We start from the raw sequence: 14,236 nt of genomic DNA on the forward strand, positions 1-14,236 counted from the left end.
TGTGCGCCCGAAATTCCCAGAACCAGCTGTCTGCATCGATGCACCACATTATGGACCACATGCCTGTGGCCGAGCACCACTTATGGACCCCATGGGTTGGGGCAGGGCCCCTCTGCTGGAACCGGCCATGAGGGCCCGACATCTTGCTGGCGGACCTTGGCCACAGGGCACCGATGCCCCACAGGTGAACCACACTAGTCGGCCCTGTGGGCTATAAATAAAAGCAAATAAAAAGGACACATTGGGCACACTTTATTGAAAATAGGCCGCCAGTAAGCAAAGCAAAATGAAAATGACAACATCTGGAAGACAAATAATAATCACCAGCAGAGGGAGCCGAAGAGCAAGAGATCACCTGCAGGGTTAGGGGTTGTTGATTTTATTTTTATGGAACACTGATGAACTATGGTGACAGCACCGATTGGTGCTTGAGGGTGCTTTGGTGCGTTTTTGGGTGCGTTCATGGTGCGTCGATGCAGAGCAGACTGTCTCCCCCCCAGAAAGAACAATTACAGGTCCTGGGTTAGTTTTGTAAATAAAAATAGCGTCAATTGTAAATAATGCTTCCCACCGTCAGTGTGTAGTTTGAAGACCATTCCGCAATTCGGTTAACTGTGGGCGTAAGTCTGTTAGGCAGGGTGCAATGGAGCAGCGGGACACATTTATTATGTTTTAAAACTGTCGCACTCAGGGTCAGGTTAAAAGTAGAGGGAACTACACCTACGTGCCACACTAAGGTAAAAGTTATAGGCCCGGGACGTGCCTAAGGGGAGGAGGGTGCAGTGTTGTGGATATGAGAATGTTTTTTTAATTTTGTTGTTGTGGTAAAAGGTTGTTGTAAAAGGTTGTTGTAAAATATCACCCCTCCTCCCTCCGTTTGTGGTTGTATAAAGGTCAAAGGGCGTTCCCGTAGTTAGTCCATAAAACATACATGCAGGACACGATATATCTTTTTTGACAGTTATATCCTTATTATGTGTATTAGTGTAAGGCTGTGTCTTCCATTAATTGAAATACTCCATTGCACCAGTGAAAGAGAATAGATCCCCTTTCCTTCCCATCCCCAAAATCTCCCTTTCCTTCCCATCCCCAAAACCTCCATTTCCATATTACATCCCCTCTCGTCACTGCTGAGCCCTCGATTCCCAATCACCTCCCCTCCAATAACCGCCATTGACCATGTGCTTTGAGTCGGAGAAGAAAGGCGTGTCTCCACCTCGTCAGAGGGGAGGAGGGGCGTGCCCGCCCGTCGTCGTCCAAGGCGGAGCCCGAGGGTCGCGCGACCAACCAGGGCCGAGGTGAGCACCCCGATGGGCGTGTCCAAAACGCCGGGGGCGTAATCGCTGGAGGCGCTATAAAAGGCGAAAAACGGAAGTGGTCACGAGGAGTTGGTCAGGGATGCACAAGGAGTTGGTCGCAAGGAGTTGGTCAGGGATGCACAAGGAGTTGGTCAGGGATGCACAAGGAGTTGGTCACAAGGAGTTGGTCTGAGTCGGTTGCCAGAGGAGGGTCAGTGGTTGCGGTGGTAAGGAGTCGGTGGTCAGTTGGTTGCGGTGAGGAGTCGGTGGTGAGGAGTGAGAGAAACAAGAAAGAGTTGAGGGTTTGGACCAGACGAGTGGGACAAGGCCTGGCAAAGCACGCGACGTACACGGCAGCCAAAACAGCAGCGTGGGGCCTGGCCTGAACGGCGGCTGCTAAACGCGCCGGTTGTGCTGTGGGACCCCCCTTGGACCTCCCTCTCCCTCCAGCCATCCACATCCTGCCATTCCTGCAATTCCCCGCGTGAGTCAGTGTCTTTTGTTTGTTCTGTCCTGGGTTAATTAAGTCTGTAGGTAAGCTAAAATTTGCACTGTGTCTCTAATCCTTCTGTATATTATTTTATTATCTTTCCTTCTCCTTGGTTACTTTGAGCATGTAAATAGTAGGAATAAATTTAGTGGTATTTCCAACCTTTTTGTCTTCTGCTTCTTCTTCTTCACATCCGTGTCGCCTTTGTCTTTTCCCTATTGACTAGTTGTGGTGCGATACGGCCAAAGTTCTGGGTGAATCGGGTGAGTCAGGGATCCTGTTAGGTCGCGGTCATATACCAAACCGCTCGGTAACTAACATCTTAAACCGCGATCAGTAACAATATATATATATATATATATATATATATATATATATATATATATATATATTGTGAATATGGAATTTGGCCTCCATATCCGCTTGTAAATATTCCCCTATTTCCCCAATACTCCCCAACTATCCCCAATCCCCCATTCCCTAGTCCCATTGTCTGTAAACAACACTCTGTAGAACCGACCTTCCCCTTTTTCCCCCATTAAATGTCGTGCCCAGGTCCACCGCATCTCACGTAGACAACTTTCGGACATCTTGCTAGTTATTCTTAGTCTATGTCAGTTAAGGACTCCTTTCCATTAAGTCTGACTCTTCGTTGCACCAGAATGTGATTATATGGCACCAGTAGTGAGTTTAGGACCTTCCCATACCTCCTCCCATCTTCTTCCCCAAACAACAACAACAGAGGGGCGCGGCGCGGCGCAGGGGGAGTGTGCGTCCTCACACCGGCTCGGTTAGCCGCCATAACCATGCGCTCCGACGGGGTTACCACGAAGGGGCTCCCTGTCAGCTCCTCGTCAAGGGCGGAGCCGGTAACCCCCCCGCACGCACCCAATGAGAAGCAACGTGCCGATTCCATCTGGGGCGGAGCTAACGAGCCGAGGGCGTGTCACTCCCCGCCGGATATACACGGCCACGTACCGGACGTGAGGTCAGATGCGCCTGAACTACGGAGAGCAGAGGAAGCCACCGCCACCCCCAGCGCGACGAAACCTCCCCGCATCTTTGGACCGGACCGAACCGGGTCGATTCTGCCCTGAGCCCAGGTGCACCTGGAGCCATCGACTGCCTGCCTTTCCTTGCCATCAATCCCCGTGTGAGTCAGCCTTGACCCGTTTATCTGTCGTCTGTTGGGGTTAATATAAGTGTGTCTAAGTGCCTGTCTTTCTATGATGTCCCTCTTGTAGTTGTAATCTAACCTTCCGCCTTAATATAACCTCCTCCGGAGGTCTTGAGAACTGAACCCTTGGTGACGTGTCATTTTAATCCAGCCGTGTGTCTTTTCCTTCATTGATCTAGCGTAGCGCGACTAGTCAACGTTCGAGCATAATCGGGTAAACTGTGCAGACGTGGTCATACCAAACCGCTCGGTAAACTAACATCCACAACCGCGTCTGTAACAATATATATATATATATATATATATATATATATATATATATATAATATATATATATATATATATATTTTTTTTCCCTATTATTTGGTACCTTACAACTTGTGCAAGACTTCCTGAACTTTAAAAAATTTGCATTAGATGGTAAGAGAGGCAGCATTAGTTGGGTGAGAATATTTGAGTGCGTGGCAAAGCTTTTTGCTGATGTGAATGAAACGTTGTATAAAATTTATTATTCCAGGATGCGAGTTCTTCAAAACCTACCGTGATCGAGACTATACAGCTGAGGGCCTGGTGTTCAACTGGAACCAGGTATAAGTGAAGCGCTTGTTGCGTATCTGAAGCTGTCTGAAGTCTTTATTTATTTATTTTTATTTATTTATTTTATTTATTAGTTTGTTGCTGCAATTGTGTTTTTGTACAGGAACATGTGGATGCACCATTGTTCATTCCACCAATTCTTCAAGAGACCCTTGGGATAAACTGGCATAACTACATGGTGAGCCACATGACAATACTGCAGAGTGAAATACTCTACATAACATAACATAACAGGTTGTTGGTTTGGAAACAAAATTGGTTAAAATAATTAAACTACAAATGCTGTATTAGCTTCATTTATATTAAAGAATAGGATAATATAATGGGCTCTGTCTGTCCATCCATCATGCTATCTCAACATTCGGGCAGAAGTCCCCCAAACTTGATAGTTATGATCACCACATGGCAAGAAGGTGCAAGGGCTGTGCCAGCTTTGGCTTTGCCCTCTGGGATGGGGTCAAAAGGTCAAATACCTAAAACTGCAATTACCGTCACATTTTTGATCATTTGAAAATTAACCTCTGTATACATTTAACATTGAGAGATGCATGAAATATGTAAAGGTTGTTTTTTTTTGTTTGTTTTTTTTTGGGGTGGGGTGGATTGTCACCCATGGTTCATGCCTCAGGGAGTGGGGACTTGGTGTCAGAGGGGTCAATAAAGGGGAATTTAAAAAAAAAACTCAAAATGTGATTTTGGGTCAATCCTAGGGAACCTCATGCCATCTTTACCTCCACCACCGAAGGTGGGCAGATGTTATGTTTTCACCCCTGTCTGTCTATCTGTCCATGAACAGGATATCTCAAATATTTGTGGAGGTATTCAGACGTAACTTGGTGGACAGGCTGGGTGTGTGACAAGGAAAAATTGATTCAACTTTGGTAAACATTCGAATCTGAATCCGGATCAGAGAATTTTTTAAGTGATTCTTCTTTGAGTGATAGGGCTGATACCAATATATTATAGCACGATATCTCAAAATTGTGGACGGATTCAGACGAAACTTGGTGGATGAGTTTGTTAGGTGACGAGAACATGCCGATTCAATTTTGATTCAGGTCCGAATCTGGATCTGGCCTGGCCTATCATTGGGATACAAAACGTGAACTGTTCAGCCTGGTGGAGGTATGCACTCTACCGAGTGCCTTTCTAGTTACCCTTGCCAGAGAAGAGGGTATTACATTTAGGTCTGTTTGTTACATGCGAAAATCGAAGATTTTTCAAGTATATTGGTTGGTTGTGTGCGTTATTGTGTCTGTTTGTCTGACTGTCAGTCGCCTACAGGTCATTATTTTAAACCAATCTTCACAAAACTTCACGAAATGGTAGAGTTGGTCATAAGCAAGAAGCCTATTGATTTTGAGGTCAAAAGATCTATCCCAGCACAAGCCTCCCCAAGAGATCAATATAGGCCAAAGGTGAACAACTTTGTCAAATTTCTAAAATTATAAATTTTCATCCGATTGCCTTGAAATTTGAAGAGGATGTGCATATCCGATCACTGAATTCAACCACCAATTTACTTTTGAGGTCTAAAGGTCAAAAGGTCAACATAGACCAAAAGTCAACTTATTTTATGAATTTCATAAGTATCGTGATATGCATGACATATATCTTGTTTGATTGTTTGTCTGCGCAAAACCTGAGCATGTGTATTAATCACATTAGACCCTTTAGATCCCTAAGACCTTTCACAACACCCCTCTGAACTTTTACAACCATGAGACCCATTAAGACCACGAGGACCCAGAAAGATCCTAAGGCCCTTAAAACTCTTAGGATCCCTAAGACCATTTAAGACTCCTCAGACTCCTTCAAACTCGAAGACCCTTTAAGACCCTTTAGAATGCTAACACCATTGAAGACCCCAAAGAGTCTTAAATATCCCGAAAACCCAGAGGACCCAAAAGTCCCCAAAGACTCAAGACCCTGAGGACCCAAAGAGCCCAGGACCCAAAGCACAAAGGACCCTGGACCCAAAGGACAAAACCACACACATCCTGGCGAGGGTCTGCAATGTCTGATTGCTATTTCTTCTTTAACTCTGGGTGTTCGGTGGGTAGTGTTGGCATTTTTGATGACATGCCCTCAACGCCGCTCTAGTTGTGACTTGTTTTATGCTCTAGGGTAGGATTTATAGACCTTGTATTGCTGTCATTCTGCGTATAGTCTGGGTGTTGAAGCACACATTTTTTGTGCTCTGCACGTCCGCCAAGGTCGCAGAAGGGGGACATTAAACTGAGCTCCGACTGACTGACCAATCATCCGTCCATGTGCTTTTGTGTACGCGACATTTCAAAAACCATTGAACATTCAGCTTTCATGTTGCAGACATCTATTCCTCATGACATTATCTCAACCCAATTAGATCTTGGCGGTGATTGGCTGAATTATGTTTCCACGGCAATCATCTTCGTAATTTGGCTTGTGTATGCGATATTTCAAAAATCATTGAACATTTACCTTTCATATTGCAGATATCTGTTCCTCATGACATTCTCTCAACCTGATTAGATTGTAGCTGTGATTGGCTGAATCATGTTGCCATGGCAACCATCTACGTACCACCCAAAAGTTGGGGGAACTGGAGTATCAGCTCCTTGTTCAAACTAGTTATTTTATTGAATTCTCCAGGTTTGGCCTATTCTCAGTCCTAAATAGTGTTTTTTTTTTGTTTTTTTTTAAACCATTTACAAATTATAGCGGTGTTAAGGGCACAGGTTTTTCCCCCAGGTGTTATTCAGCTGTGCTGTAGTTTCTGGGCCTCCAATTTTCCGAACTGCTCTTGCGGTTAGTGTAATACTGTATGTTGATCCCCTGGTTTCAATGCTACCTCCCTTTGTACTCGTCTTATTTTTTAGTATTTAACCCCCAATCAATGCTCTCCTTTGCAATCTGTAATGAATGAACACATTTGGACATACCAAGCTGTTACGCAATTATTTTTTTTTAAATTGATAGCATCAAGAGTTTGTTTATCGTAGTATGGTAACTGCGTGGGTAGCAAGGAGAAGCTGAGGTTTCGGCCTGACCCTAAAGCCTTCATTTACCCGAAATGTCAGCTTCTCCTTTTGACACTCTCCTTCACAAGCAACGCGAGTTCTTCATTCCATGTTCCTTCCTTGCCTGACTGCTGGAAATGCAATGGCAAACCACCCAGCATAAGCCTCCCCAAGAGACTGCTTTCAGCACAGCTGACGCTATCTGCAGAGTGGGATGAACCATCATCACCTTCACAGTTTAAAGTGCGATTTCCAGATTTATTTGCCACCCTGACCTCAAAAGCAGGCAGGAAGTGCACAGTTTGTAGTGTGATGCTTTTGAGGTTTTGGAGGAGCCCATTTTGCTACTTTTATTTCATTATCGGTCTATTAACATCGGTCACCCAACTTTTATTTCACCGTTATCTAAGGAGGAGATGCTATCTGCTTTAGGCTTGGTAATTGCATGGCTCGTTGCTTAAACATTGATGGAAACACTGAGTTCCAGAATGTTGTATATCTTTTTGGTGTAATTTAAAAGATACTGTCGAAACTAATAAATTGTATACAGCATTTTAACCACCCCGATCATCCCCCCCCGCATCCCCAATCCCAAATTGGTTGCTTCCAAACGTTTGATCTGTGGTGCATCTTGCAGTATGGCTTTCCCAGCTGTTTTGTTTTTTCAGAAACTTTCTTGATGACTTTGTGAATGATTACCAATAGTTGTTATCTTTAAATGACCTACCTTCTCTCTTGTTTCCACATGTGTTGGTTAAATGGTCCAGTCCTGGGATCTTATGGAGCAAACACAGAATTACTTGAAGTTACTGCTGCACATCATTACATTGGATGGTACGGTTTCACAACTGGGCTTTGATCATCCAATTGCCACGTCCCCTATGTCCTGTCCTCTCTCAGGCGTGTGTGTTGCTTTACCTCCTCCTCTCTTGTTTGATGTAAGGGTGCTTGCATCACCTTCCATTCTTCCTTCTTTCTTGGTTCCTTGGCTTTTGTCTTGCCCTCATCCCCTTGGCCACAGGATCAAACCCTCTCCCCATTCCTTCATTTGGTCCATTAATCTGGCTTCAAACTCCATTTTGGGTCCTGGCTATAGCTTCACCACCATTCTTCCTGTCGCTGTTTGGTTTAAGTTTCCAGTTCCCCTTCTAGATGATACCTTTGCTCACCTCAGCCCATTGTTTTCTTCCACTTCGTACTTCTCTCTCTTACGTCACACTTCTCTCCCTCTTGCTCCCCCACACCTATAGAAGATTGTGGGCTGCTTGTGCACTGCATTTCTGGCTGGGATAGGACGCCACTTTTTGTCTCTCTCCTTCGCCTCTCCTTGTGGGCGGTGAGTCTGGTCACGGAAATTGGGAGGCCACTTGTTAGTCCAGGTTTTCCAGTCGGAATCGTCATTTGTTTTGTTTTACTGATGGCGCACTTGACTTTCTAAACGCATCCTCAAGGTGATAGAATAGATATAGAATGATATCGGATAGGTGGAGGTTTATAACTGTTTTAGCGGTTGTTTCTACAATTGGTGCCCACAATTTTAATGGTACCAGAGGTTTTTTTTTACACCTCTAGGATTACTAAACCACCATTTAGGTTTTTCTCCCTTTTTTCTGCCAATATCCGAGCTGTATCTCAGTCGGCTGCGACTTTCAGAATGAAATTTTGCATCAAAAACGGGATTAAAACGTATGTGGGATTGACATAATGTTTTGACCATGACCTAATTTTAAGGTCATGACCTAATTATATATATTTAACCTGTTTTACCATAACTCAACTAAAGTTGTCTATTAGGAACTAAAAGGCCCTCTCTAGATAGCTGAGTAAGCCGCATGTATGCTTAATTTGCATCATACCCCTCCTAGGTTAAAGGTCAAGGTCAAATGGCCGTCTGGAGATTTTTATTTTATTTTATTTTTTTTACAATTTCAGAGACCGCTTGACCTACCAAGATGTTTTTGCGTCATAGTAGTGTACCTGTAATGAAGTTGTGCACCTGGTATTTGTTTCGTGTCATTGACCTGTGTTTTTCGGATTGGGACTTGTTTAACAAAAAACACCTTTTTGATCATAACTTGAAAAATTTCCCTCCAATTTTTATGATGCTGAATTTTATGTCTAGATTTTAGATAGGGACACATTTTCTTAATTTACACTCTATCCCTAAATGTTGAAGGTTAAGGTCATATGGCGGTCTGGAACGAATATGGCCATCATTGGATCGCTGGCTCCAGGGAACGGCTTACCATTGGCGATCGCTTTGTGATCGCAGAAATCTAGTTTATGTGTGTTCTTTTGTGCTAAAAAAAATCCTCTGCTAAATAATCTTTTGTTTTTCTCCCAGGACGGGGCTATTCATCGTTCGCTGGGCGCAGTGGAAATTCTTTACCTGACCATTGCATATGACTGGTTCCTGTTTGGGTGAGTTAAAATGATGTTGCTCTCTTGCCATACCTGCAGGAGACAAAAGAGCAATATCCTTTGTCCTGCACAATGGCTTATTGTACCTTGTGTATCGCCTTTTACTCCCTGATCGTCTGCAAGTGGTCATTACCTCCGCCACCAAAGGTGGATGGAGGTTATGTTTTCACCCCTGTCTGTTTGTTTGTTTGTGAACAAAATATCTCAAAAGGTTGTGGACGGATTCGGACGAAATTTGTGGATGGAGATGTAGCGAATGTCACAAGGACGAAATGATTAGATTTTGGTGTAGATCCGGATTCGGATCCGGCTACTAGAATTTTTAAAGTGATTCTTCACCATTGAGAGATGGGGCCAGAAACTATACATTACATTGCGGGATATCTCAAAAAGTTGTGGACGGATTTGGACGAAACCTGGTGGACACGTGTGTGTGACAAGGAAGAATCGATTCGATTTTGGTGAAGATCTGGCTGGATATGGATTCCGACATGATAATTATTTAATTTTTGACGAAATTTTGATTCTTCACCATTGAGTGATATGGCCAACCAGGCAGAGGTATGCTCTCTACTGAGTGCCGTCCTAGTTTTGTAATGTGATGTATTTTGCTTTTCAGACATATGCTCGATGATCGGCTGAGTAAAGGAGAGGAGGTGAGTCCACTATGCCGCTTATATGTTCCTCATTTTTTTTTGCTGTTTTAGATGCACAATTCACATTGCTAACAACTGAAACGGTAATCCTAGAAGACAAAATTTGAAATAATGGCAATAATTTTTTGTGTGTTGTACTCCAGGGAAATGATTGGTTGTTTTAATGCAGATACTTGATTATACTTGATATACACCAGGTACGCCGCTGAAAAGTGCAGATAGAAGTGATTGAGGTTTCTGTACTTTATCGTTATCAATCATCAATTGTATTTTCTGCAGAGGTCGAAGCTCCTGGAAGAGCAAGAAATGAAATATGTGTTTATTGACTTAATTATCCTTGTGGAATGTGGATGAATGTGAATTCCAACAGATTTAGATTTGCATTTTTGATGAAGACTTGAATTCCTGTTCTTCATGAGGCCAGACTTTGTAAAAACAAAAAAGGTGTGTGTGTGTTGTGTTGAAGTTGAAGGTAACCACAAATGAAAAGGTACTGAATCTACAAAAACATTGCACTGACAAAGCTAGAAATAGAGGAAGTTAGGAAGGAAGTGAAGATTGAGAAAGGGGGAATGGGGATTGGGGAATGAGGATAATCTTTAATAAAGATTGTTTCTACACGACAGATTTATTATTATTTTCTGAATACCATACAAGACAGCCATGGCTATCCGGTTGGAGCCGTCATTTGTTCTGCAACGTCGTCACTAGATTGGTTCATTACTGGGCCACATTTGGTATGCAATATGGGTAGTGTCAGTTTGCATCGGTATACAACGTGTAATGGATTTTGTACACCTAAACTTGATGAGAGTATGTTACCGCTGTGGGAAATGAGGTATGGCTGAGTGTTGTCCCTCCATCCAAGTAATAGAGTTACGGAGACGTACACACCTAATGTCAGCCACACCTTGTTTTCCTCAGTGGTGAACGTGCTCTTGTCAACTTTAATTGATAAAATCCATTGTTAATATTTTCTTAGCCCATTCATATTGTTATAATAAATCAATTGTGACTTACATCAGTACTCACTTGGAAGGATGAATTCAGACTGGAGAGTCTCGGCCTCGACCTTCCCAACTGGAGAGAAATTTGAAAAGTTTGGATTTGCATCACATTGCTGTACAAAATGCCGCACACGTGTTTCTGCTGTTTTACTTATTATAATTTTTTTTTCAGATATTTTTCTTCTGCCTTAACTTCCTCAAACATATCACGGGTGATGAGTTTTCTGTGAACAAGAGACGATGGTAAGATGAGGCGGTGGCAGCTTTGGTAATGCTGAATGAGAATTTGACTATACGCTAATTTCTTGCTTTACACAATAGATGTGTTCCTGAAAACTACCGCGTTAAGCAAAATTGCGTTGTACGAAAACAATTTTCCCTGAAACGAGAGTTCATAGAACACCTTACCCCACACAGTGTTAAAGTTTATAACTCAATTGGAATAAAATAATTATTTTAAAATGTTGTATGAAAAACATTCTGGAGGTTTACTGCCGTTGCTGTGCAGTGCCTTATACACCACCTTATTTAACATGTCCAAGTTCTGCAAAACTGGAGATTTTTTTGAAGCGGCAAGAAGGTTATTTGTGTTTGATATTGTTCAAGTATATAATTCAATTTATATCAAACAAAACTTTTCAAGGTTATATAAATTAATTAATTTCTGGAACTTTACCGTTGTTGATGCACTCTATTTGTTACACCGCCCTATCTCACATGTTACATTAGTTCTTCATACCTAATTCGTGTCCTTTATTACATCCTTAAAAACAGTAAGTTTCCTGTTTGGAATTATTTTCAATTTTGTTTGCCTGCCAGACAGGCCGACAGCAAAAATATTATTTCACTCCTCTCTGCCCATGTGCGATCGGGACTAATTCAGATCCAAAGTATGATTAAACTACAGGTTCGTTTTCTGATTCGTGTTCAAAATATAACATTCAATTGAAAATAAGTTGTTCCTCGATCATAAATCAATGCATGTGGATGGATGGGTGGACGGACAGACAGACAAACAGAATTGAACCGATCGCTTCACCCTGCTTTTCGCTTTGCGTGCGAGGGGTAATTGTTGTGGAAATCATTCAAGACCACAACTTTAGTCCATCTGTTGGTTTAATTCCATTAAGACCTTTGACATCATTCTGCAAATACAGGAATGCAATAGAAATAAGGTTTGGCTTCACATAGGTCAATCCACAATATAGTTCAATGAAAGCAAGCGTAATATTCTATGCGGTACGTACCGTTAACGAGTCTACTAGTCAATGTAACATGTCACAGGAGAAGTCGCCTAGAGCAGCGGCCGCATCGGGTCTTATAGCCGCGCCCCCCTCGCGGTGTCAGCGAGCAGGGAGCATTACCTGGGTTCAGCATTAATACGATTTCACTACAGTAATTATGTGAAATGTGAGGGTTGCGTGTGAGGGTGAGAGATCGAGACAACATTTTGTTGGTTCCGTTGTTCAATCCAAGTACTCAACGGCCTTTCCATATTTACCATCGGGGTTGTTTGTGTACGACTTATTTTTGTAGCACTTAAATCAAGGGATAACAATTTTGCAACTTGCTTTGATTTTATCGGCATTTGCATAGATTGTACTTGATGTGGATTCAGTAAGACCGAGAGTGCGTCCTATGTCCACAGCATGTTCATTCACCTTTTTCATATCATTCTGATACTTATAATTTAACATCCAACGGAATAGATTTCCTTTTTTTGTCTTGCTCACAGAGGAACTATTTATGACTTATGAGTGTTTGGTCGCTTAACCCTCATGATTTCTCATGACTGTAATCAAATGGAATGGCATCAGTAAATCCTAATAAAAAGTTGCGACGGTTGAGAACGTGTCACACGGCAAGATGGTGGGGCAAAGGACTGAGATGCGAGCTGTATTGTTCTGTGCAGCCTAAGAAAGGTCGCCGACCACCGCTCAGAAATCTCGTTATAAGGGTGTTCCTGCTGTGCGAAAAGTGTTCCCTAATAGAAAAACCATGTTATAGCGAAATATCGTGTGATACCGTGTCAAGTATCACCTGGTGTTGGCCTCATGGTTAGGGTGGCGGGCTTGGGATCCTAAGGTCCTGAGTTCGAATCCCGTTGAATTAACGCTAGGTGGGGTTGACTCAGCCTGTCATCCTTCCGAGGTCGGCAAAATGAGTACCAGATAACTGGTTATAGAGAGGCATTGCATCAGCGGCAGACGCGCCCACAGAAAAAATGATGCAACCAGCAGCCGAGTGGCTGCGCACGATCCACCCCCACCGTGTCAAGTGAGGAATTACTGTATGGTTGTTTTGTTCGCAAGATGTAGTGAATAGTGATATGGAGTGTTGTGTGTGTTGTTTATTGGAACATTCTCGTGTCTTTCAGTCTGGCAAAACCTGGCTTCCCTCCTGCCCCCACCCCTCCATTACATAGTGCAGACGATATAGGTTTACCTTGATGTGTCTGCCCCTCTTAGTAAGAAAAGACTCTCTTGTGTTGAACCTGAAATGGGAGAAGAACTTGTTGTGTTCGGTAAGACTTTTATCTTCCCTATTTTGTGCAATTGGCGAAAATCTGCTTTCCATTATTTGTTATTTTTCTCGACATAATCTACCTGGATTCTCTATTGGACAATCACCTGTTGCGGTCTCAGATTTTCATTCCTTAAACATTTTTATTTTAAAACATCCCCTTGGCATCACACTGCTTATGAGCCCTCAATAACGCAAGAAACGGAAATGCTATGTCGGTTATCCATCCAGATTCCTCACCAGTCGACAATTCTGCCTTGTAATTTTAAAATGATGAACACTATCTCCACCCCAGTTAATTCTGACTGCTAATTAACTATTTCCTCAATACACAAAAAGGTGACACGGAAGGTAACCCAGATCGGGGGTTAAGTGCGCAATTGTAGTATAGTCTTGGTCTGTGTCAGTGGGGAAAAAAATCCATTGACATTTCGAGTGTTGACTCTCTTTAGTTCTGATGAAGGGCTAATGCTCAAAACATCAGCCACGCCCTATTTCCTACAGTAGTAAACCTAGTTATAAACGAATCTTTAGTTGCAAGAATCACAATAGTTGGTGTACGTTCAATAATCCACGGTGTCCTTCGTGAGGAGTAGATGAGCTATCACCGGCTGAACAAATTGCAAATTCCTCCTTTAACCTAAAAGGGGCACTGCATCAGCGGAAACAGCCCACCAGCAATTGACGCTACTCACAGCCGCCTGCTGCTTACAAAACAAAATAAGCAGCTGGTTGAATCGGCAGAAGACTAGGAGCATAGCAGTGGCAGCTCTCATGGTGCCTCTGACTACCCTTGCAGTTGGCGGTACGCTTTGATGAGGCCAAATTTTCAGGTTATTTTTGGGAGCCTGCAGCACCATATCTTTTGAATTTGAAAAGTTCACTTATCAAGTGTGGAGGAGCATGTTGGTTGATGTTCAAGATGCCTGCTCATCAATTTGGCCATCCCGCTCCCATTTTATACACACCTTTATATCACTGACTGCCATATTGGTTGTAGTGCATTGTTGAGTGACAGTCATATTCTAGACAAATACCAGAGTGATGGTTTCTTGTGGCAACATG

General features: G+C 42.9%; 1 protein-coding gene across 3 annotated transcripts in view; it reads left to right on the top strand.

Annotated features, from left to right (window-relative positions):
* Window positions 1-14,236, top strand: part of MTMR14 (myotubularin related protein 14) — a 50,865-nt gene that overhangs the window by 17,032 nt on the left and 19,597 nt on the right. For 2 of the 3 annotated variants that reach the window (XM_068133193.2, XM_068133195.2), the window contains exons 8-15: window positions 3,483-3,553; window positions 3,666-3,740; window positions 7,332-7,398; window positions 7,815-7,900; window positions 8,909-8,985; window positions 9,605-9,641; window positions 10,821-10,891; window positions 13,117-13,172. In XM_068133193.2, the coding sequence (XP_067989294.1) occupies window positions 3,483-3,553; window positions 3,666-3,740; window positions 7,332-7,398; window positions 7,815-7,900; window positions 8,909-8,985; window positions 9,605-9,641; window positions 10,821-10,891; window positions 13,117-13,172 (540 nt within the window). The remainder of the gene's footprint in view (window positions 1-3,482; window positions 3,554-3,665; window positions 3,741-7,331; window positions 7,399-7,814; window positions 7,901-8,908; window positions 8,986-9,604; window positions 9,642-10,820; window positions 10,892-13,116; window positions 13,173-14,236) is intronic. The other variant, XM_068133194.2, reaches the window with a different exon arrangement.

The sequence above is a fragment of the Myxine glutinosa genome, chromosome 12, assembly GCF_964187855.1.
Source record: "Myxine glutinosa chromosome 12, kmMyxGlut1.1, whole genome shotgun sequence".
In the NCBI taxonomy this organism is placed as follows: domain Eukaryota; kingdom Metazoa; phylum Chordata; class Myxini; order Myxiniformes; family Myxinidae; genus Myxine; species Myxine glutinosa.